The 24775-nt window shown below is 37.5% G+C and overlaps 1 protein-coding gene across 12 annotated transcripts in view; it reads right to left on the reverse strand.

Moving 5' to 3' along the window:
- The window catches only part of LOC115625550 (calcium-activated potassium channel slowpoke), a 58472-nt gene extending 39603 nt beyond the window's left edge, over positions 1 to 18869 (reverse strand). For 9 of the 12 annotated variants that reach the window (XM_030520631.1, XM_030520632.1, XM_030520640.1 and 6 more), the window contains exons 1-7: positions 17904 to 18869; positions 17033 to 17371; positions 6386 to 6544; positions 6089 to 6200; positions 5606 to 5757; positions 5053 to 5220; positions 3323 to 3414 (exon numbers count right to left, since the gene is read on the reverse strand). In XM_030520631.1, the coding sequence (XP_030376491.1) occupies positions 3323 to 3414; positions 5053 to 5220; positions 5606 to 5757; positions 6089 to 6200; positions 6386 to 6544; positions 17033 to 17371; positions 17904 to 17939 (1058 nt within the window). In that variant the 5' untranslated portion in view covers positions 17940 to 18869. Of the gene's footprint in view, positions 1 to 145; positions 238 to 3322; positions 3415 to 5052; positions 5221 to 5605; positions 5758 to 6088; positions 6201 to 6385; positions 6545 to 17032; positions 17372 to 17903 lie in introns of all 12 variants that reach the window. The other 3 variants (XM_030520638.1, XM_030520639.1, XM_030520636.1) reach the window with 2 other exon arrangements.
- Between the last annotated feature and the right edge of the window lie 5906 nt (positions 18870 to 24775).

Raw genomic sequence — 24775 nt, forward strand, 5'->3', positions numbered from 1 at the left:
GCGGTGTTTTGTTGCTTTATATACTTTTATTGGGTAATTGATCATTGTTGTGTTTGTCTTGTTGTATTTGCATTTGCATTTTCATATTTTTTTTCATAATTCATAATTTGTTTTTAGTGGGTACAGCCAGCAACATTTTGTGTACCTTTTTCTAGGATCCTTGCTATATGTTCCACCATATTTGCTTCTTTGGGCAGCCAGTTCAGTGATTTCTGGTATCCAACTAGCGAACACAGCCTAGATTCAACAACACACATACACATTTAGAAAAGAGCTGTGCCAAGACGGGTCTTATTCTTTTGTTTTTTGAGGAATGGGTGGGGTGTGTGTTTACAATTGTCGGGTAAATGCGGCGACGAGTTACACTTTAGGAATACGACGTTGACGCTGGCTGACGATGCGGATTAGTTGCACGACGTGAACAGTGCATGGAATAGGCGCCCGTACCGAACTTCTTCCCCCGCACCCCCGCACACTCGCACAGGCACGAACTGTCATTTGTACATCTACGAACACAGACACACGGTGCTTGCATACATATACGAGTATACTTATGTATAGTATTTATATACAATTGACAACTGACACACTCACTCGGTCTCAGTCAGGCACTCGCTCTTTCATCGCACACTCGCACACAGACACTCACAATACTTAGCTAGTTGTACATTATTTTACAGAGTTGGACTTTGTTAGGAGTTTCAGGTGTAAGATACCGCTGCTATGTAGTAGTATGTGTTTACTGTACTTGTATACGAGTACGTCTAATAATTTACAGTTTTTTAGTTTACAATTAACCAGTGAGTGCGCTTACGGCCGCTGTTTCTGCCTAGGAATACTTCGTACGTACAGGCAGCTCTCGGCTAGGATCACAGGATTACGAGTACTCATCAGTCTTAGGCAGTACAGTTAGCTTCTTTTTAGATAAACAAAATGTCGTGAGAATATTCTTTGTACAAATAGGGCGGGCGGTACTTTAAGGTGGTGAACTAGATGTTAAGTATGTGGTTGTAATTAGTTGATTTGCCGTACTTTACAATCCTAGGAATTCAATAGATATGATGCTGACATTTGTTACGCTGAAATGCGTAAATGGCATGATAACAAAAATACAATTGAATGCTTCGGGCAGCCGAAGTGCAAAAACAATTTCCGAAGGTGAAAAACATTTCGTGCACAGAGTTAAACATTCAAACGATATCGTTTAACAATTAACTCTAAAAATCGACAAAAACTGTTAGCTTCTATGTTTAAAAAAGACATTAACATGTTATTTTTAAAAATAAGCTGGTTTTGAAATGGGTCAACTTCCTGTCTGTAGCAGATATAGATTTTTATCGCATATTTATTGATTTGTCTTGAGATTGTCTTTTAAAGCGCAGAATATCTGTTCAGATTTTGGTCCATTAATTAATTCAAATTATTTGTATTGCGGTCCGTGTTTTCCGGTCTGTTTTCTGTCACTTGCACAACTATATTTAAGGATCACTTACGCTCTTTGTATGAATAGTTGAATAGGTGCTGTGCTTAAGTTTTTAAACAGATCCCAAGGATTGAAACGTGCTACATATTCAAATATAAATGTACATTTCGAAATTTCCTATAAAATCAGCGCAATCAGTAAATAGTCGTCAAACCCTTTACCAGACACAATTTCCTGCTTATGCTCATTATTACTTGTAGCTAAAAATTCAGCTTTTCGGAAAGTGTTGTTTTAGATTGATCATATCTAATGAACATTGGACTAAAAGTGTATTCAAATTTGTAAATGTTATCGTGAGGCTGAGACATAAAAGTGTGTGTAGGTGAACTTAATATTGATAAAAACAATGATAATATTGTGGGTAAAATTATGTTTTGCTTGCTCTCTTCGAACGAAAACAATAGTTATGTATACTTCGACTTGCAATTTTTACTTGGCAATGCGTGACCGATGCTTTTGGTGTGTGTTTAGAACAATGCGCCTAAATATTTTGCACATATGCTTTAGGATATCAAAACGAACCTTTAACTATTCAAAATGAATAAACGCATATTTATATTAAATTTTGTGTTAATACGGAATAACGTTTAAAGCATGGCAAGAAATAAAAACGAAGAAGGTGTACGAAAGGGAAAAAGCGATTTGTTCAACAAATTTGATCAAATGTTTCATGTTTTTTATAACACACGCCTACTGAGTGATTAATGGCACAAATTACCAACGTATTTTATGAAAAAGCAAAGAAGAAAAACAAAAGAGAAAGAATCAAAATCAAAAAAACAGAACAAGATCCCTGATGGAGTTCGGATAAACTTGAATGTTTAAACTAAATGACTTATCTGTGTCTCACTTTTCTGAACACCAAAACATAATGAACTAAAAATTTTAGTCTGTCTGGGAACGCAAAATTATTATAAATAAAAACGGAAACAGAAAATCAAACCATGTTTTAACAAAGTAATCGAAAAAATTACTTAAATTGTAGTTATTATTTGTTATGATTTATCACAGCAGTCACGCCATGTTCACAAATGTCATGTTTATTGTAAGAGTAGTTATTTTAACAAAAAAAAAAAAATGCAGACAATTTGTGACACTTCTCTCAGTATCAACTGCAACTGCAACTACTTAAAATGTGTGTTCAAAGATACGATTACTTGATAGTCAAAATCGAATGCTGGTTACAAAAATTACAATTCGGTGTACAACTCGGGTAAATGACAAAAACAAAAAGTAACATTTTAAGGGTAACAGACTAATTTTGTAATCAAGAGAATCGAAAATCGAGAATCGATTTGGCTATACATCACTAATCATTACATATATGTTTGTATATATACATATATATATATACATCATATATATGCTAGGTATTGGTAGTTTTGGTATGTATGTTTTTTTGTAGCTAATTACATGTAGTAGGTATTTCCCATTGAATGGGGTGTTCATTGGATTCGAAAGTTGTTGCGGGGTGCTGTGTAAAATACACATCGAGGAGTTTGGATCAAAATAATCCTTTGCTGCAGCTGAGGAACGTGACTTAGAAAGTACTACTCAGGTAAATATAGAACTGAGTGTTAAATAGGAAATATGTAGTTGTATGCTCGAAAGCTTCGAGTATTTACATTGAAGAGAGAGAGAGATATACAAATCAGAAGGAAGTTGGGCTGCGACAACTTGTTGTTGTTTTGTGGTTGTTTTTGACTTTACTTTAAATTAGTTTTTACTTTATATTACAGTTATTTCATTTTTGTATGATCAAATGTTTTTTGTTGTTTTTTTTTTTAAGTTATCGTACATAAAGCTTAATGATTTTGTAAGTGGATTGTTATAGACTACCTCTTTCCGTGTTCTCTTTTGAGTTCACCGCCATACTTATTGCCACTACCGACGAGTTCAATTATCTCCGGTATACTGCTGGCAAACATTGCCTAAAATATTTCATACACATATACAATAACAGCAAGATTATCAAATTGTTATGCAATAGTTAACATGTAAATATATGGTGGTTGTTGTTGATGTGCCCTACTCCTAGCTAGCTTGGCACGATAGGTGCCCATTCCAATTCCCTCTTTTCTTAAACCTTAAACGTTTAAGTGCATAACGGCTCTGAACGCCAAAGGACAGTCACACGGGCTACTGGTTACTGGTTACTGGTAGTTCTTAACGAGTTAATCCTAAAAGCGTTTGGTGAATAAAAGTACGAGTATAGGTATATGCGGCAGCCAGCATTATATATGTATCATGCAAATAATAAAAAGTCTCGTTTACGTTTATACTGTACTTGTATGTATAGTATGTAAGATACGAGCTGGTAGTAACATTGAATATATTTCAGGCTTGCTAGCAACAACAAAAATTAACCAAGTGAGGGCGGGCAGCTTTAGCACACACCTAAACGGGGGTTTCCCTATCACTGGCGCAGTGTCTTGGTGTAAGTGTTCGTTGTGTGTTCTGCATGTGTGTGAGTGTGTGTTTTATTTCTACTATTTGACCGTAACAGAACCAAAGGCAGAATTGAAAACTCAAACTGAAAATGTTTGGCATTGAAAAAAAGGGACAACGGCATGCAAATGTTTTGTTCGCAATCGAATCGAATGAGGAGCAGCGTGAAAATAAAACTCAACTAAGACGAGTATACTTGTAGTATGTAGCTGCTTGGCCACCTGTGTATACAAGTAAGTAAGTGTGGGTGTGGGTGTCGTTGTCTGTATGGGTGAGACTAGTAATATTTACCGTTATGCGCAAAATTAAATGCAATTGGTAAATAGCCCGTTAACGGAGCCAAATCGAAAGCATGGGTGAGAAAAATCAACCAAAAACTTGGATGATCGCAAAGAACAAAACTGGCATAATGAGTCTCAAAGAAAACGGGTTTTATAATAAAAAAGGTGCAGCGCTTATACATACGTATAGTAATATCATTCTATGTATTTACATAAACGTAGCTTTTGGTATTCGGTTTTAAATACGTTTCATATATGTATAAGTAATAGGAAATAAAATTGTATATCTATCGAGTAAAGAGTATATTGAAGTTGTGGCTATAAGTTGGTTAACACATGGCACAGGTTGTACAGGTCGTTTAAGGGCAACGGTAATGGTAACGGTAACGGCAACGGGAACTGCAACTGCAACTGTTGTTACAACTAGTTCTCGAGTTACGAGTAGGCAATAATAGTGCTACGCTCGGTACGTAATCTAAGCTAGTTTTGAGTACAACTTTTCTAGTTAGATAGTTGGATAGTTAGGCGGTAATCAAAACTATATATAGATATCATTCACACACTTAAGCACTTCCAACCCAACCCCGCGACAGCTCGTTGCTTGCTTGACCTAAACTCATTGGACGTTCTCTTGCACCGGTGACACAGGTTCAGATTCAGAATCAGACTCAGACTCAGAGGAAGAGAGGGGGAAACAACGTCTTATAATAAGTATTTATCGTAGACGGAAACTAAAAGAAGACTTTGTAGTATTTTTATTTCGGTTCTTAAACGTGTATTTCAGTGTGTGAGTGTATATTTGTGTGGATGTGTTTATATGTGCGTAGTGCAAAAACTTACCAAGCCGACGAGCAGAAAGAACACGAGAAATGTTCTTCCTAAGACAGTCTCACAGTAAACGTCACCATATCCTACCGTTGACATGGTCACAATTAGGAAATAGACACAGGTCCAATAGGATAAACGATGAGCATTATTAAAATCCAGCGGATCGCCAGAGTTCTCCAGCTAAATTTTAAGTAAATGCAATTGCAATTTTCAATTGCAAACAAACATGCATAAGCTACAGATCAACTTGCACATTTCTCTATGCTATTGGACACGAAATGGAATGTTGAAGGCGCGTGCGCAGGCGTAGCTGAAGCAGGAGCAGAAGCAGAAGCAGGGGCCGCTGCTGGCCAAGCATTCTGTGGCAGCATGCAACGTGGCGTATGCGCAATGCGTCCTTTTTACTTCACTCTGGCTGGAGCGCACGTCGCATTGCTGGAACAGAAAGCCCCCCAAAAGGGTCGCACTGCCCACGCGCCGCCATCATAATTTGTATTTTCAATAGTGTTGGGTGTGTCTGTATGAGTGTGAGTGTGAGTGTGAGTGGATGTGTGTGTCTACATACCAGATGTATAATGCCCGCTGCAGTTAACCACACGGATATAAAAATTGATACAAGTTGAGCCAGGCGTATCGAGCTCGATGTTTTTAGTACGTTTAAATATTGTAAAATATCTGGAACAGTCATGAGACGTAGCGCTCGAAGAAATCGAAGACCTGTTTGATATGATGATATGATAAATATATAGTGGCCGCATTGATTCGAATGTCTGTTCATTTTCACTTTTATACACATATATGGAGTAAAGCACATTGCATGCATACAAATCGACCACCACGAGTTCAACTGAGTACGATTCTGGCTGTGTTTCTGTATCTGTATAATTGGGTACTACATACTCGTTTGTATGTATAAGACATATATACATATCTATATTTACATGTATATGATAGGTGTGCTGGAAATTATGTTCAATATATTCAACCGATTTGTATGCATTGTGTTTAGAATTTGATTTGATTTTTAATTTAGGGTTGTTGCGCTTACCGATCCATGTTCGATCTAAATATATTGATACGAAGGACGGGGGTATTGTAAAATAATCTACAAAACTGTACATTTCTAACATAAACCAAAGCTTATCGGACGCCGCTATGAACTGCAAAAGATTTTTGGTAAAAAAGTAAACAAAATAATGTTTAAGAATTTCAGAAACATAAATACACAAATTAGCATAGCCAATAAAATTGTTATTGTTGTTTTTTTGTAAATGTTAGTTGTAAATCATAAACTGTAAGTTGTCGTTGGTGTTACTTGGTGTGTGCTTGTGACTGTGCAACTTACTCGTATAAAAAAGTAAACCATAAAAAATATATTGAATGCGAGATCGATCTGTTGAGTAATGTTATTACTCCATTTTTGGCATCTTTCGACTTCTTCGCTAGATGCATCAACAAAGTATATAATGAGGGATGCGATGCTGAGTATAAATACGAGTACGACCTGCAACAAAGAGAAAGACATTTATTTAAGCATTAATTTAATTTAATCGAACTTAACACCTAATGATCTTAAGCAGTTGCATACATTCTTGGGCACAACGATTAAAACTATTAGGTGTTGGTCCTCATTATTCCTGTAACCCAATGTTTGCCTGTGATTATAGGAATAATGGATTGCAGAGCCTTTTATAAGTAAACAGTACAGCTGGGAGAAGTCATAAAAAATATGTTTTTAAATTGTACAAATTATATAGACCCAGCAATATCTGGATCAAGGGCAACATAAACGACAACCAGTACTTATTGGTTCTTGTCAGAGAGAAATCTCAGCAAACATATACAGAAGAAACTAACAATTAAACTGCCCGTAAATCGATTTTAAGAGATTCAGAAGAAGCGTCGATTTGGAGTTATTAGGAATTTGGTAATTTTTAATGTTTTATAAACTTGCAGTTCAATTGGTAACGTCATCCTTAACACCGCTTAAATTTGTTGAATCCTATTTATATTTGTAGATTTTACGATTGCGGCTAAATTGTGGTTAATGGAGCAGCCCCAACTTGGAGACCCGCCAGTGCGGCAATCCGCACATTTGTCGCATCTGCAGGCGCATAAATCAAACGCATGCCAAATTGTCACCCACACTAACCGGAACGATTTCAACGATTGAACTCGCATACCCAAGCAGGCGCCCAACTATACAAATGGTCACTGGCTACTATACTACTACAAGTATACTATATATAGTACGAGTTCTTGGCAACTGGTTACTGGACAGTGGCGTTTTTTTTTTTTCTTTTTCATTTTTTGAGCGCGCTCGCATTAAGCCATTGCACAATGACTGTGAAGGAAGATAGTCGGGCCTAAAGGGCGCGGTGGGCGATGTGCATTTTTAATTGGCAAGCATGGCTCATTGGATTCAATGGGGCGGTGTCGAGCACAGCGCAATTAGTCAGTCGTGGCGCCCCGCTGATAAATCTGCTGTAGTCATGAAAGTTTTACAAGGTAATTTCAGGCCATCCGCAAAGCAAAGCGCTTCAGTTCTTTTTATTTTACGTTTTAGAGCGGTCGATGGGCAACGGGCCAGCACAGTTAAATGTCAGGGCTGACTGTCAGGCAGCAGCTGCAACATTTGGCCAGCCTTGTGCCTGTGGCTCTTAACCCAATGAAAGGGCCACCAAAGGTAATTCAACTTCTATATCTGCACCTCCCGCTCCACTGCTCGACTCAGTTGTGGTTATGCTTATGGCACAATATGTTGTTATATGCTCGTACTTAATGTTATTATACAATAATTGCCAGTGCTTGCGTTTCTACTTTGCTGAGCCAGCCTTGGGCGCGTAATTATTTTGATAATCGAAACAGAAAAGGAAAAGCTAAATTTGGCACACAAGCATTTGGCCCACACGCAAGCTACTTAGGCCCATAAATAAATGCGTCACTAGGGCGCATTTCTCATTTGCTGTAGTTGTTTCTGATGGTTGTGTTGCTGGCGCTCGTTTCGACGCTACTTGTATGCAAATGCAAAGAAAGTGTCTAAAATGTTCTCTGGTTCTTACACAACAAAACTTTTGGCTCACCGACCGAGCCAAAGTTTTTTAATATTTAAACCAGCAGCAGCAGTGGCCAAGATACATAAGCAAACCAAACTGTTTGTTAAGCTACATGGAAGTTCAGAGCATTTGCCAAGAGTGGCATTTCCAGCGCTCGACGACAAAAACATTGCCCATACGCCATGTGGCGAGGCGGCCCATTCATTAGTTCAATTAATTGCTACTCTAACTTAATGAAATTAAGCACATCAATCGTTGACGTAAGACTTCTTTGCATATACTATATGTGTGTAATATATATGTGTTTAAACAATACTGTCACTTCAGCATTAAATTTTTGATCATATCGGCCACGATAATGGTGTAGATATCACAACCAATTACAAATAAAAATTGAATCTTGAATAAGAGTAGACACGCCGCACTGCAAACGTTGATGACGAGGAATTCGTTGGAAAACTACACTTTAAATCTCGCTACCATCGACACAGTTACTAAGTAACATCAACACCAGTTACTATTCCACTTGCCTAGGTAAATATTTGTAGAATTACAGATGGAATATTGATTTATTGTTTTTATAGTTCTTGTGTATACACCATTTGGTTTCCATTATTTATATATTGTAATTTAAAAAAGCTGTTTATGATGTTTTAGATGATATCCATATTTGCGTTAGCCAGCTTTTCCAAATTACAGACGATACACAATCAGTAGGAAACATCGTATGTACGATGTATGTATTTTTAAGTACTTCTTCGCATTATTAAGTATGTTGTCATAATCCTTCAAACAACAGGCTATAATTTTTTTAACAGGTATCCTTTCTGTGTAAGCTTAATTTTCGAACACCTTTCACTGTGCAGCTCTACTTTGAAGCCATATTAATCAGCACTTGTACAAGGTGTGTTCCAACGTAAACAAAGTAAACTTTAAAAAAAAAAAAACAGAACAAATAGTTTTTCGGCAAAATCAATTTATTTTATTCAAAATAGACTCATTCTGCTTCAATACAGCTTTTTGCACGATCCAAACGCATGTCGAACGAGTGTTTTAGCTCGTAGGCCGGTATGGCCGTCAGTATGCCGGTGCAAGCCTTTAAATGGCCTCTACGTCTGCATAACGCTTTCCTTTCATGGGCAAAGGCATTTTTCCGAAAAGGTAGAAGTCACACGGTGCCATATCAGGTGAATAAGGCGAGTGGTTAATGGTTAAAATGTGATTTTTGGTTAAATAATCGGTCACAAACGTCGATCGATGAGGGCAATTTTTGTTCGTCAGTCAATTTGTGCGGAACAAACCGTGCACACATCTTTTGTAAGCCCAAATATTCAGTCAAAACGCGATAAATCGATGTTTTGGAGATGTTCAATTCCATTTCCATCAATTTCAATGATGATTTCGCTGATTTTTGATGAATTCACGCACAGTTTCGATGGAATTTTCGGTGATCACGAATTTTGATTGGCCCACATGTTGATCGTCATTTATGTCCTCACGACCACTTTGAAAACGTTGAAACCACTCGTGCACTCTGCTACGGGATAGGCAATCATCGCCATAAACTTGTTCCATCAATTGAAACGTTTCGGTAAAAGTTTTACCAATTTTAAAACAAAATTTAATGTTGGCTCTTTGTTCGAAGCTCATTTTCGCACCGATAACAGAAACATACTGACACTTAAAACGCAATAACTTCACTTCCAAACGACTAAATGTCATGAAGTTCTCACTGGACAATCGATAACGATAGCAGATTCTAACGCACCATATCGACATATAGATAACGCCACAAGGAGGCGCTAGATTCAAAAAGTCCTGTTTACTTTCGAACGCATCTTGTATGTCTTCTTTTATATTTGTCACCTACGAATTGGCAATACAATTATACTTTTTATTACAGAGATAATCCTTCGTATATATTTTTGTACAAACCCTGTTTTTTTAGTGACCTTTTTTGCTGAGAAATTATTTACTCTTATTTTATTATTTGATAACCAACACAATAAAACACAACACTAATAAAACAATAGTACATTGTCTGTATAGTTATTTGAGAAAGTTTCTCAGCAGCAAACTTTGTAAACGGCTCAGTGGGAACAGTTGCTTAACCATTCAAGGAACGCCCAAACTATTATGAATACGTCATTGGATGACTGTGGATTGTTGCGAATGAATAGTCAGTTAAAACTTATAATTTTGTGTGTTGTCTATTTCAAGTACAACAATTTATACAAATTGCCCCGGAGTTGAACAGGGAGACACGAACTCATGTGAGATTGTTTAAAAATAAACCAAATATTGAATAGGTCAACTTTTCTGTTCGAAATACAGCTGAAGGCACCATTCATTCAGCTGGCGTCATCACTTGTACGTCAACAGCCCAAGAAAGTCGCAAGACATGGTAATCTATGTAGATGAGAGGCATAAAGTTGCCTTGGGTCCATAAAAATGTTAATATTGTTGTTCTCGTGTTCCTTGGCGACCGTTCTGTTGGGAGCGGGCTCAAAACTAGGTCAGCCTTCATCAGCGAGAGGGGCGCCATCGACCAAAATGTTACAGAAATGTATTTGATTGGGCGAAAAAAGCACTTAAGCCGCATGCCGCAAAGTGCACGGACAAGAAATCTGGGCCAAGATGAATTCAGTGTGAAATAAACGTGTTTTGTTTCATTTATGTATTCATTTGAATATGATTTGTGCACTAATGATTATTTATTTTGCCACGCATCGAGTGGAGCATAAAATTGTTCAGGGTAAATAAACAGCCAGTCTGTTCATGTCAGTCTGGTTGGCAGGCAACTCCATAGAACGGCACACAAATATCAATTTATTTATGTCCATAAATTTCAAACACTGTACAATGGGGTCAATGCACTAGCTTAGAACGAACTTTTTATCCAAAATGTATCATATATTTAGCATTGTTGAGTCACTTCCCTCTCCGAAAATTGCCATATTAAAACAGCACATCATTTTCTTCAGAACAACTTTGTACAAATGAAGTATGTTTGGGTTAATTTCTGAAATAATAAATGTACTTTTTTTAAGAAATAACTTATTTAATAATAAGAGTGAATGGCAAAACATTGTAAGTCACAGTGGAATTTTTTATGATTCATTCATGAATCACACTGAACATATTTTACGAAGTATTTACTAATTTGAGTCCACTGTACATCACGGCGAATAAGCGTGACGAAACAAATGATTGCAGCGGCCACAAGGCCAGTGGCTTAATGGCTTCAACTGCTGGCGGTTGCCATTAAAAAAGGCAGCCGCGATGGCGACGGCGCCGCAATCGCCATGAACCTTGATGAGGCGCATTTCCGCAACACTTTAAAATTGTTCACTGCCTTATCAAAGCAGGTGTGAAAAATTGCATTCGGATGCGAAGTCTCGTCTGCCCCTGCAATCCTCCCCAATGAGCTCCGAAAATCCTTCTGTGGCTGGCCATTTGGGGCCGTATACTGAACCAAATTGATTTTTTTTTTTTGTATTGCAATAATATACAATATACTTAAAAAAATTTCGACAATATACATAGTTTTAAATTAAACACACACAAAAAGGCGTACCACACAAAGTAAAAATATATATATTATCAAATATATGTTTCATTTAATTTTTTTTTTGTTTTGTGTAAGTAGGTGCAAGTTTTTAATAGGTGGATCCGCTCGACTCCAGTATTTCTTCCGGACTTATATCCTAGTGAGAAGTTTCTTTTTGATGGGCAAATTATAAAGGAAATAATAACCATATGAATGAAGGTGGGGTGCACGGCATATTGAAACTAGGGCTATCACATTTTCCACTACCGCCCTGCTCTCTATCTCTCTCCCTTTCTCTCTGATTCTCTTAAACTACAAGTAGAATTAACTTTGTTGTTTATAAGAAAATTGAATGATTTCCAGCTTCGTTTTAGTTGAAATTCCTTTAATCTCTTATGTTATAGCAAGTTTTGTTACGAATTCATAATAAACAGAAGTGTTATTGGTATAAACTAATCAACTGATATATGACAAGGCAAATTGAAATACTCGAGCTATATTCAATAATGAGGCTACATATTACAAAAAAACTTCGTCTGCAAAATAATAGGACGAGTCTCAGGCGCGAACTTTGATTTTTTATGTTGTAATTCCAAAAGATATTATTGCTCTTACGGATGTACAGACGGACATGCTGATCAAATCTATATTTAGGTATGTATAGATAGTACCTATGCGATGGAGTGTACAACTCCTAGTCCCTGTGACACACACCTTCTATTGTGGGTATACTATTGCTATAGCCCTTCGGTTATAGGGTATTAGAAGCCTCAACTACTATTGAATACAACGGTATGTAACCTGACAGACTTCTTCCGCATTCAGTCGAAGTATGTAAGTTGATAAACTTTAAAGCCAATTAGTTGCATACTTTGCGGCGTCCACACGTAAATGGCATATACCAATATGTACGATAATATACGTGCATGTATGTGCTATATATGGATTGTCTAACATGAAATGCAAAGCTATTTATTAGGCGCCGCAACAGCAACAACAACATCAGCAACACAACGCAAAGGGCCCGAAAACCCGATGTGAGTGCAGCTCAAATAACACAAAAGCCAAAAAATAATGAAGCCTAGAACGTTGTCTGGCAGCCAATTGGCATGTTGCTAGGTCTAGCAATAAACATACACAGTGCTCCAACAGCTCCTGCCAAACCTTTTGCGCCAAAATGCGCGCTTCATCGATTTTTTTACTGCCTTCCTGAAGTCCACTCTGCCCTAAGTCGCTTCCATTCGTCTGCCCATCTTCCCAACACAACACTAACATTTTTCGTATTACATATTTACTAATAGTTGTTGTTGCCATTTCTATTGTGGTTGCTTGGCCGCCCAGCCCCCACCCATACACATGAATCCGACTTGGCTGCTTGTCGCTGTCACTGCCGCTGGCATAACCACTGCCACTGTCGCTGTCGTTTCATTTCATTTCATTGCGTTCCGTTTCGTTCGTTTCGTACTTCTTGTTCTTCTTCTCCTATTCACTTTATTAGCTGAAAGTCGTTGTGCCATTTTATTTTGGCTTTGCATAGGACACAACAACTATCTATGTATGTATAGTATGTATAAATGGCCTAGACACAAAGCAGTTTTGTTGCGGGCGTGTGCGACTGGCACATGAGCATAGTAATTGTTGTTGCTGTTATTGATGTTGTTGTTGTTGCGTTGACTTGTGCTTGGGATTGGGCTTGCACCCATTTAACGTACATCGACTGCTGTGCGCAGTTTGAAGCTTGTTGTTGTTGTTGTTGTTTCCATGCTGTCACGGCAAAGAACCGTTCAACATTGAGCTGTCATGTGATAATACGGCAGCTGCTTCGGTCAGAATGGATGTTGTAGCTTTGAACTCTTGCTATGCGCACAGGCCCATCACTTGGCCAACAAAGCCAAAACGGCAGAATTCAAATGGCAAGTGAATACTAGTAAGACATGATAGGGCTGGGCTCAGCGAACGCCATGCACTTGAATTGCATATGTTTCGACTTTTGACCAAGAACTCATTAATAATATGTAAAGAACTGTAATGTGCGCAAACTTTCTTAATCATTGAGTGCCATACTGAATTTAAATAATAAATACGTACTAAAGCGGAGATTTTCTGTCCTCTAGAGTAGAGTGAATCAAATGCTCATCTTGGAAATTGGAAAAGGTAGATATAGTGTTACAACAATTAACACGCTTGTGCATTAGGATTGTCAATGTAAAAATTTGAATATGTCTCAAATGGCGCTTTATCACACTGTTTAAGAAAGTACCAATTTTATTTATTTCATATTAAATTTAGAAATTTATTTTCACTAAAAATAGCCAAACAATTCATTTGTACTGTCTAAGCGTTCAGTTTTTCAGATTTTAGAGTACGCAATTGTTCTATTAAGAAGTTGGTTACGCCTGCAAAATTTCCCGGATAAAGTCAAGTCACAGTAATGTTCTTCCAGTATTTTAAATCTCACCCAAATCGATCATTCCCAACAAACTTGAAACAAACCCACAAAAACGACTTGAAAATTTAAGGTAAATGTAACAATAATATGGCGCTCTATCGATAAATATTAGGTCATCAACACGATCGGACTGTGCCCATCACAAACTTCTAACGTTTGTGTTTTTGCACGCCTTTTTACCATTTAGACTTTGTCATTTTCTTCCAGACACAAAACAAATGACACATGATTAAAATGTGTTTTCATATCAAATAGAAACATAACTTTCCTAATTGATATTATCATTTCTGAGTGTTTACTGTATCAGTATTAACTGACACTAATGATGCCCTCGACTAAAGCAACGCTATCTGACACCATTTCTGCTTCTGCTTATTTGCTTGTTGTTTAATGTCTAACGACAGCGTGTGCCGCTCAAAGAGAACGTGAATCAGGTAAGTTAAATAAATAAATAATTTGACATTAATTCGTAGACATGGCAACCGAAAGGTCGGCAACATAAAGCAAGTGATAGAAATTTGAAAGCTGCATATAATTAAAGAAAATCCGCACTAGTTAATACCATTTAATGGATGGGTTTCCACTAGGCGTATACGTAATATTTAAGCATGGGTGGGTATCAACTGTTATTATTCGGAAATAAAGCCAACCAGCTACTACGACCAACCAACATAAATTTTAGTTGGCTACATAGTTTTGCCTTTTCGGCAATCCCTTTCGCGCCCTGCCACCACCCTTGCTCTTCTCCATAAAGCGAACGCCCAACATCAATTTTGTGTGTAACTATTTATTGTACATGGAAATGGCACATTTACTTGGCTGCTTCCGTTGTTGACATGCAATGCCTCATAGCAACAACAACTCCCACAACAACGACAACAGCGACAGCAATAACAGCAACAGCAACAGCGACAGTAACAATAATATCGAAATGTAGCGCATTAAAACGCGAATGCTGAACAAGTTACACGCGAAGAATTCGTCGCATTGCCTTTCACACTAATTAAAAAGGTAAAGCTCGAATACAATTTGATGAGCATGTTCATGTGTTTTTTTTTTTTGGCGCCCTTTCCCCGTTTTGCCATCCCTTCAGAGACTGCATTTGAAACTAACCAGCTGCAATGATGGCCGGCCATTAGCCAATGAAAATTCCTTAGGTATTGCTGTTGTTGTTGTTGTTGTTGTTATTATTAGTGCTGCAGCTCTCACGAGCTAAACTGTGTCACCATGTGTGCCACGTTGTGTGTGTGTGTGAGTGTGAGTGAGTGTTTGCGTGTGCCTCTGAATAATTCATTTCACGTTGGGAATTGTATGACCTGCTCCACAACATGAGGGACATGCCAAAAACAACAGCTCTGACTCGACATATGTGCAAACAATGAAAAGTGGCGGCAGGTCAGATGCATGGCTCCCATACATAAAAAACTATGAGCCACATGGGTCTTGAGTCCTCGTATTTAATAGTCACGCATGCACACATGATGGTATGATAGAAGGGAGGAAGAATATTTTTCAAAATTGAAGTGGAACTATTTTTATTGAAATTACGTGTCGCACATCTTATTTTATTATTTTATTTGTTTTGGGCAGAGCATCGTTTATTTAGAATTTGAACATTCAAACGAATAATCAATTTTTTAAGAAAGTGTCATTTCTAGTCATTTTTATACCCTGTACCCGTAGGGTAAAAAGGGTATATTAGGTTTGTGCAAAGTATGTAACATGCAGAAGGAAGCATCTCCGACCCCATAAAGTATATATATTCTGAATCAGCATGACGAGAGAAATCGATCTAGACATGTCCGTCCGTCTGTCCGTCCGTCTGTCCGTCTGGATGAACGCGAGGATCTCAGAAACTATAAAAGCTAGAATAACCAAAGTTGGCATCCAGATTCTCCTAGGTCCGAGTAAGGACGAGTTTATTTTATTTTTTTTAATTTTCCCCCCCTTCCCCCGCTACAGAATTTCGTCAATAGCGTCCACATTTCAAATGCTACCTCAACCAAACTTTGCACACATAATTTATATATAATTGTCTACAGTTGTTTAAAATTATCCAATTCGGTCAATTCTGAGAAAAGTTATTAGCGAAACAAATTCTCTACCGTACAACCCCCACAAACTGCAGCAACAAGTTCGCTCTTCTTCTTCCTCTTTTTGCTGCTGCTATGGGCGCATATAACTCAGTGACGGAAGTTTACCTGGGTACAGGGTATTACACTGTCGGGCTTGCTCGACTGTAGCGTTCTCTCTTGTTCTGACTACCTTCATGACTTCTAAGCACAGCAATTTGTACTAATATATATATTTTAAATAAATTCTATTCTGCTATAAATAATACTAATTCAAAACATCTGATTGCGTTTCCTTCTGAAAAATCACAATCGAAATCCTTAAAATCCTTAAAAGATTAAATCTTAAGTTGATCTTTGTTGATCTCTGTTTCATTGAATATCCGGACTCTCATATAGACTATGCTGAATCCGTAGAATGCTTTTTGAACCCATCGTCTCGTCATGTTAATCACTTGTATGAAAGTGTTTACTAAAAAATGAGGAGTTGACTACAGCTAGAGGGGCAGTGACGTCTTGGATGCCACCTTTGTAAGTACAATGGAATTTGAAAGAATGAAGAAGTATCTTAATATATAGTCATAATACATATGCAACTCAACATTATAAGTAATTTTATTAATTATTTTAGATTCCCCAACGAATACACACATTTTCCGAAACGATCTGGCATCGTACAGAGTCTGAATATATCATTCACTTTTCATTATTTCCTGGCGTCTATGTAAGATATTGGGCCCGTAAATACAAAAACATATACAATAATAAATATAGGAATATATTTCTATAGTCCCTTCTCTTCTACTGTTTCTTGTTCATTAGAGAAGATTCCTGCTGTTTTATGAAAAATATATATGGTACTTACCAAAATTCGACCAGTTGTTGTTTGACCCGAGATAAGTTCTCCAGCCCAGTCTTTTGCTTCTGTCATAAATGTTCCCTCGAACTCCTGTTTGTTGCGTGACGCCTTCTGCTCCTTCTGCTTGGGATCGTTGGGTCCCAGCTCTGGCTCCTTGCGGCAACAAATGAAGGCGAATGCGCGCCATAGCAGCACGATGAGCAGCCCAGCAAGGAATGTAAAGATGCTGGAGAGCAGAAAACACCAGTATTTTCGAACTTTGAGACAATCATCGGCATCGAACGGTGAATCTGTTGGATCTTCAGCCAATGATTCGACAGTGCTTTGATCACACCCCGACATCCCCTACAAACAATACGACGCAAAAATAGCAAGCCCAGTGGTGGGGGGAGAGAAATAAGAAAGAATGGAAATAGTGTAAGAATTAGTAACTTGGCAATAGATATTGACGTTAAACATAATGATGAGCAATTGATAAAACTACAATGTGTCCACACTTATCTACATGCACGTACTATAGATCGTAAATAGCTGATATGTCATGTTTGTCATTTAAAATTTTAGCTTAAATTGTGTCGTCCCCCTCCCAAGTCTCCATCGACCCATTCCGCCATTGCTGTTGTGTGTCAGTGTCAGCGTCGTGGTCTTTGGTTTTATTGCTTTTAATTATTGCGCACAAATGTAAACAAAAATCGTCAGACCCAATGGCTGCCAACAAAATACATAAAAGCTTAGAGAAGGCAATAAATTTTTTCATATGACTAAATGTGCTTGATGATTTTGCTAGACAAAATGCTTAAAATTATTTTCCATGAAAAATAATTCTTACTCGCTTATCAAATTGCACAGCTCCCTGACTCAAGAACTAAATGCTTACTTCACTCATATTTGTGCTGATCAGAATGTTCGCCATTATTGATGTGTCTGTTGTTGTGGTTGCTTTTGTTGTTGCTGTTGTGTTTGCTTTTATTTGATTATTCGTTTTTGTTTACATTGCAAGGCCCGCACATGTACTCAACCCTTTTCGGCACTCTGGCCTAGACACAACAGGGCGTATGATTTCTTTGTTTTCTTTTTGGTAATATTTGAATATTTTCACTTGACATGTACAATTGGCACAAATTTGCGATTTCAAGTGCACGCCTAGAGGCAAAAAGGCCTCAGAGGTACTGGTGGCACAACTTCAGGCATCGGTCGGCATTGCCAAGTGGCGGCATTTCGTTGGTTTGGGCAATGACGCCACCAAAGAGATCACATCGAAAACTTGGCCCGCGTTGCACGTTTTTATAAATAGCGACAAACAAATTATATTTTTAAAGTGATCGCGCAACACACACGGACGCGGGCAGCGACAGTTTGGCTCGCAAGTGGACAAGTGGACAACTGGCGAAGTGTCGCTAATACTGCTGCTGCTTCTGCTGCTGCTCGTGTATATACGTGTATGGTACAGTATGATCTATAAGTATTTAAAAACACTTTTCGCTCTATACAAACGCACCTTTGTGCTCGACTTGACTTTCTTTCTACGAGTAATACATATGTATATTCCCTGGAATTTGCGCCTTTCTCTGGCCTCTTTTATCACACACTTCAGATACCGACAGATCACAACATACTGCTGCTGCTGCGAATATAATTAATTTGATTAATTAATGATCGTAGAACAAAGGCCAATACACTCAGTGATTCACGAAACGATTCCCGAAACGCATAAATGACTTGGTTGTACAACCGACCAATACTATATGTTTGGATCCATCTCAATATACTCGAACATATTTTCGTACATATCTGTGTTTGTATCTATGCGTGAAGGTAGGAACGCAAATATTTGTCACACGCGCCCGTGCCGCACTTCGCAATATAATAAAAACGCACGATGGTGGAAAAATAAAGGAGGCGAGCGCACGGCCCAACTGACGAGCACGAACTGAACGAATCGTTCAGAGCGACCTGGCAGTGCCAACGCATTTCAGAAGCGCCACAAATGTGAGCGAGCAGCGTTATCTCCTGCGGCTCGGCACGGGCAGCCCTGGGGACTCGGGCTCTCAGCAGTCAGCCATTAGCTATTAGCCGTCAGACCGCCGTTGACCGCGAAAAACGCCGACATTTGGCGCAGGCGACAAACTTGAATTTAATTAAAAGCCAAAATATTTAGGTGTAGAGACAGCCACAAACACACATGGGTATTAATCCGCGCCTTTGTGTGCATAATGTGTGTACGTGTGTTTGTGAATATGTTGCCAACGCGAACAATGAATTATTGTAGCAACAACAACAATATTCAAGACAACAGTAACAACAACAGCGAAATAAATAAATAAGTTATGCCATTTTTCCTCTCTATTTCATCTATTTTTATGATTCTAGCAATTGTAAATGGCATTATGGGTCCGTCCTTATGTTTGTAATGCATGCGAGATAATGTTTGAAACTTATATTAATAATACAAAAGATACTAATGGAATCTCGGCCTATATTTCCATTTCTTCTAGCAACTAAAACCTATCTAGAATTTGATTTACGGAACCTCAAACACCTTGTGTTATGTCGTATATCCTGAACAGCAAGCATAGCGCTTTAAAATTGGTTTTAATAGCCCCAATATTTTTCAAATGTCATTTAACTACAATAAAATGAAGTTTTGCAGACTTTATAAAGAAAATGATATTTGTTTGTTGTTTTGTAACAAACTTACAGAATTTACAAGAAACTGAATCTTTTTGAATTGCAGTATTTATTATAAAAGTTATAATAAAGTTCAAGATATTTGATTTTAAGCCTGATCTCAAATAGTATGAAAAACGGATTGTCCTTATTATGCCGTTCATATATTTAAGATATCTAAGAGAACAAGCAATTCAGTAAGACAGCCAATTGTAGACATTTTTAAACACATTTCTCTGGAATAAACTACCTCATAGTAAATATTAATTACAGAATAATAAACAAAAAACATTATTTAATTGGTAATCAAAAATGATAAAGATAGGGGAAAACATCTATGTAGTTACATACTTTGGCTATACTGGTCCACGCAATTAATCAGAACATGAACTGATACGGGTACTTAATATTTTTAAAAAGTTTGCAGTTTACAACGATTCTTAAATACTAGCAATTATTACAAACATAATCCATATTATTTTAATTTGGTTTCTTAACACTTCTAGTAGCAAATGTGTAATGAATTGTTTTTGGAAAATTATTAGAAAAATTAAAATTAAATTTATTGGCGCTGTTGATGATTTGCTAAACATTTTATTGACTAATACATTATTCTTATGTATAGTTAACTAAATTAAAATTGGCTGTGCGTGAATGAATTTTTCCATTTACAATGAAATACTCGTATGGGCAAGATCTCAGATCATCCAAAACGTACAAATAGTCTTGCTTGGGGTAACGGGTAAAAGAGTGTAAAATCTTCGCAGCGCTAGTTACAAGACTTTCCATTTGGTTTTTGTATTCCTTCTTTCTTGGCTGCGTGCCCCGCTCATGTAGTGTGGGACCAGTACGGCATATGCCCGGGGCTATAACTTTTTGCCCCACTAACGTCTTTTAGTCACGCGATGTGTGCCACTAGCTGCCATTTCATAATTTACGCGCTTTGTTTGCTATTTCCTGAGTGGGTGGCCAACTTGACGGCAGGACAAAAGGAAGAATTGGCGTAATTAGTGCTGCGAACAAGTTTCCCTACTGTCATAATAATTGCTCATAATCAGCATTGTGAACATCTTCATCATCGTCGACAGCAATACCAGAAGCGAATCACAATCTTCAGTAAGACGTTCATTTTATTTATAGTTTGTTTTTCCACTTGATTGAATTTTCCCAATTACAAAGTTTATATTTAATTTATTTCGTTGCCTTTCTTTTTCAGCTATTTTTAACCTCTTAGAAGCCTTGAAATGGTGAAATGGTTAGCGCTCAAGGGACCGCCACTGCTGTGAAAACACATGACGTATACGTAATGTAATTTTTATGAAAATTAATGTGTGCTTCTCATTCAGGCAATAGAAAAATACTTTTGACAGTTTACAAAAATCTAATTTAAATATGCTGTCGAATGTTTCTGATGCTATGCTAATGAAATGTTTCATTTTCCAATATTTTATGAACCGTCCATAATTATTATTTATTAAAGGACAACTGTGTGTGAGCAATAAGTCTTCAACAAGAAAGCAATAAATAAAAACCTAAGCATGTATAAAAAAGTTCTATCGTATTTGTAACTAGGTGCATTTTAAAGATGAAACTTATAGAAAAAAATGTAGGTAAATTACTCCTAAAGAATTATTGTTAAATTATTGAATTCAAATTTAGATTTTTTTTTACATTTTTTATTGTTTGATATTTTACGATAAAAATGTTAAAGTTCTAAGCAAAACTCAAAACTTGCCACATAAAGCCACAAAACAAGTAAAATAAAATATATACCAATACTTTGCGGAGATAACGTTTGAATTCACAATTTTATTTAATTTCTACACCCTATCAAAATTGTCATATCATAAAATAACAATAATTACATACATTTCATTTACCTACTTTTAACTAGCAATTTGTTGACAAATTGAGAAATACTACATCCATTTAAATAAGGAATTAAATCTTAGGGTATGTCTTGACTAGCTGTGTGACCTTCCACCGCTTGAAACACTTTCAACTTATTAGAAATGAACCACTTCATGGTTGATGTGCTGAGTTCACAACGAACTGCACTGACCTTGTCATAAGTGCCAAGAATTCGTGGAAGTGCAGCTGCAACCATTCAATTTGTAAATATTTATGCCGCAGAACTATTGTGCCGCTAGTTTTCCCACAAATGCCAAATGTGTTTTTACGATGGTGCTTTGATTGAATTATTTATGAACTTTGGCTTTGGCTGCAGCGGCCTATTTAGAACTTTAATTTAAACTTAAATAGGCTTAGCGGCAGTGGGTCCGATGTCAGATAGCGAACGATATAAATTATGTCCCAAGACTGAACTAAGCTGTGAATGCGAGTCGTCGCGGGCCAAATGCTAACTGCAAATTTCATTGCGACGTGCTGCAATCGAAAATGTTTCTTCCAGTCACGCGCTGACTCAGACATTTGAATGGGGGAGTACACCAACTTGATAATAATAATTCACATTGTGAAATATTGATTTTGGTTAAGAAAACGGGCCAGCGGGACAGCGAACCAACGAACCAGCAGACCAGTGAAGGGGCGCCAAAGATAACTTGACGCATGTCCGTCAAATTGTTAATGCCAGGGTGGGGGCGGAGGTGGGCGTGTCGTCAAGACAAAAAACAAAAAGACATCAACTGACACATGGCTGGGGCATATTGCGAGCGCTTCTGACAAATACCCTTCGACTTTTTGAGCAATTTATGGGTCGCGCTCTCACTTAGCCGACAACGTTGTCGTTGTTGCTGCTCTGATTGTGGCTACTGATTGCTGGCAGCTACACGGCCTACTCAATGCCAAATGGCTTATGTGGCGAACTTGCCTGCGACCACCTGGTACTGCCGCTGGTTCTCGGTCTTCACCCGCCAATTGCCAATACAGGGAATTGAACGCAACTGTCTACGGTTTGTGCCACATTCGTGCAAAGGTCGCACGAGTCGTTCTGCGCTCTGCGAATTGTCAACACGTACTACATATACTATATACGAGTACGCATAAAACTTCTTGTGGCATAGCGTTAATGATGATGACCTTCTGTGATGGATTGATTGCTTGTCTGATTGATGGAGGCACGCTCGCGGGTGCCACTGGCCTACTATGTGATTTGCTGTTTTGGGCGCTTTATTCGTACCTTTGGCGAGATGGGCGGATAAAAAGGAGGCAATTCATGACAGTTTGGACACCAGTTCTCCATATTTGCTGTTTTCCAATTATAGCCAATTTAGCAGCCGCTAATGTCGTCGTCATATTCGCATCTTCAAAACATGTTTTTGTCGTCGTGTAAATGCAAAGAGTTCGCTGTTAAATCGAGCCTTTACAACTGCACTCGAAGTACATATGTATATTTATCATATAAGTGGTATACTATATATACATATGTAAAGTGTGATTCGTTGCGATTGCGCCTGGTAAGAATATGACTTATGAACTGAACAAGTTAGCTTTATTACAGAGCTTAATTGGATTATTTAATTCGCACATTTTGAAATAGGTTTTCCGATTGGAAAAGCTCTACTGAATATATTTACCTTACTCATTCGACATTAAAGTGTGGGAAATATTTATTTAAAAGTTGTTCGACAGTAGGACGATAATAATAATTCGATTATTTTTACACGATCAATATTAAAATATAATCCAATCCTTTTAGATTAATTGAAATTAAAATTAGAATATATTTTTAAATGAAACACATATTCATCCTAAATTAGTAATAGAAAGATCTCACAAATAATCGGATATTGTTAAAAAAAAACGAATTAAAATTTCGAATTCATGCTACTAATAATTCTCTGTCCTATGCAGATCATGAGCCCCAGTCACAAATGCTTTTTGATAATCGCAATCACAGTCCTCACTCATAGGAATGGTCTATTTTCCAAACTAATATATTTATGCCTAGCATAGGACTTACCTAGTACAGGCTAAACCACCGAGGCAGGGCTCCAGGGCTGCCAACATTCACACTTTAAAATCGCACATCAATGTGTAGACGATTTTGGTTTGTCGGTTGGATTGTTTGTTTGCTGAATTTCGTATGTGTTGCCAAATGACAAAGACATAAACGTGTTTGGTTTTGGGCGTTCTACTTCTTCTTCGCTTTAAGCCACGTCTTAATTTAAGGTGTGTTTTTATTTTGTTACTTCATATTTGCATTTGTCTAGACTTGACTTGAGTTGCTTTTTGTTGTTATTGTTTTAAAATACCGTTATCAGCTTCATTGTGCGTTTGTTTGCAGTATTTATTAGTTTTAATTTTGATCGATTGTTTGCTTCATTTGAATTCACATGTATAGTATTTACTTTGTTCACCACTGCCTACGAACTTCTTACTTTCTTATTTCTTCGTTACTTTCTTAAGTTGCACGAGTTTTGTTTAACATAGAAAAGATAATGCAATATTAAATGGATAATTTTATCGATTTATATGCCACAGTCATTGGCTTCGATTCGACTTGATTGATTTATTATTTGTTTTTATATTAGTTGCAGCGAGTTTTCTAGATTAAGAGCTAGTTTATTTTTTATTGTGCCACGAATTGCCACTTTACATATTTGTACGGCCATTAACATTTTCAGTGCCGAATATTTTTGATGTCTCGCTGAGCGACATGCATTCATTACCCTTTTCCTATACAAATTTCGCTAACGGAATTCGCGTTGTTTCCTATTTCCCTTCGACAATGAGTGACAGTAACAACTGCAGTAGCAGCAGCAGCAAAAACAAGACCAGCAAGTAAATAAATAAATAAAGACGCGAAACAAACTTCAAAGCAAAAACAGCAGCTGAGTAAAATTCTTTTAGGACTCGCTCATTGCCCATGCTTTAGCTCTCTCTCTCTCTCTCTCTCTCTTCATCTCGCTCGGTTGCGAGTGTGAGCGCATGTGCCGTTATCACACTCCGAATGCGTCCCAGCGTTTAAATGTGTGAGCAAATGGGTGTGGGGGAGATGGGCTTGAAAGCTTTTTCTTCCATGTTGGAGTTGAACGATGAAATGTGTGCATATTAATCATACGTGGCGTATGCCCAGTCCAAGCATAGTCCACTATATTTAAACAATTTGTATGTCAAAAT

This window comes from Scaptodrosophila lebanonensis, unplaced genomic scaffold, assembly GCF_003285725.1.
Source record: "Scaptodrosophila lebanonensis strain 11010-0011.00,11010-0021.00 unplaced genomic scaffold, SlebRS2 tig00000072-arrow-pilon, whole genome shotgun sequence".
Lineage (NCBI taxonomy): Eukaryota > Metazoa > Arthropoda > Insecta > Diptera > Drosophilidae > Scaptodrosophila > Scaptodrosophila lebanonensis.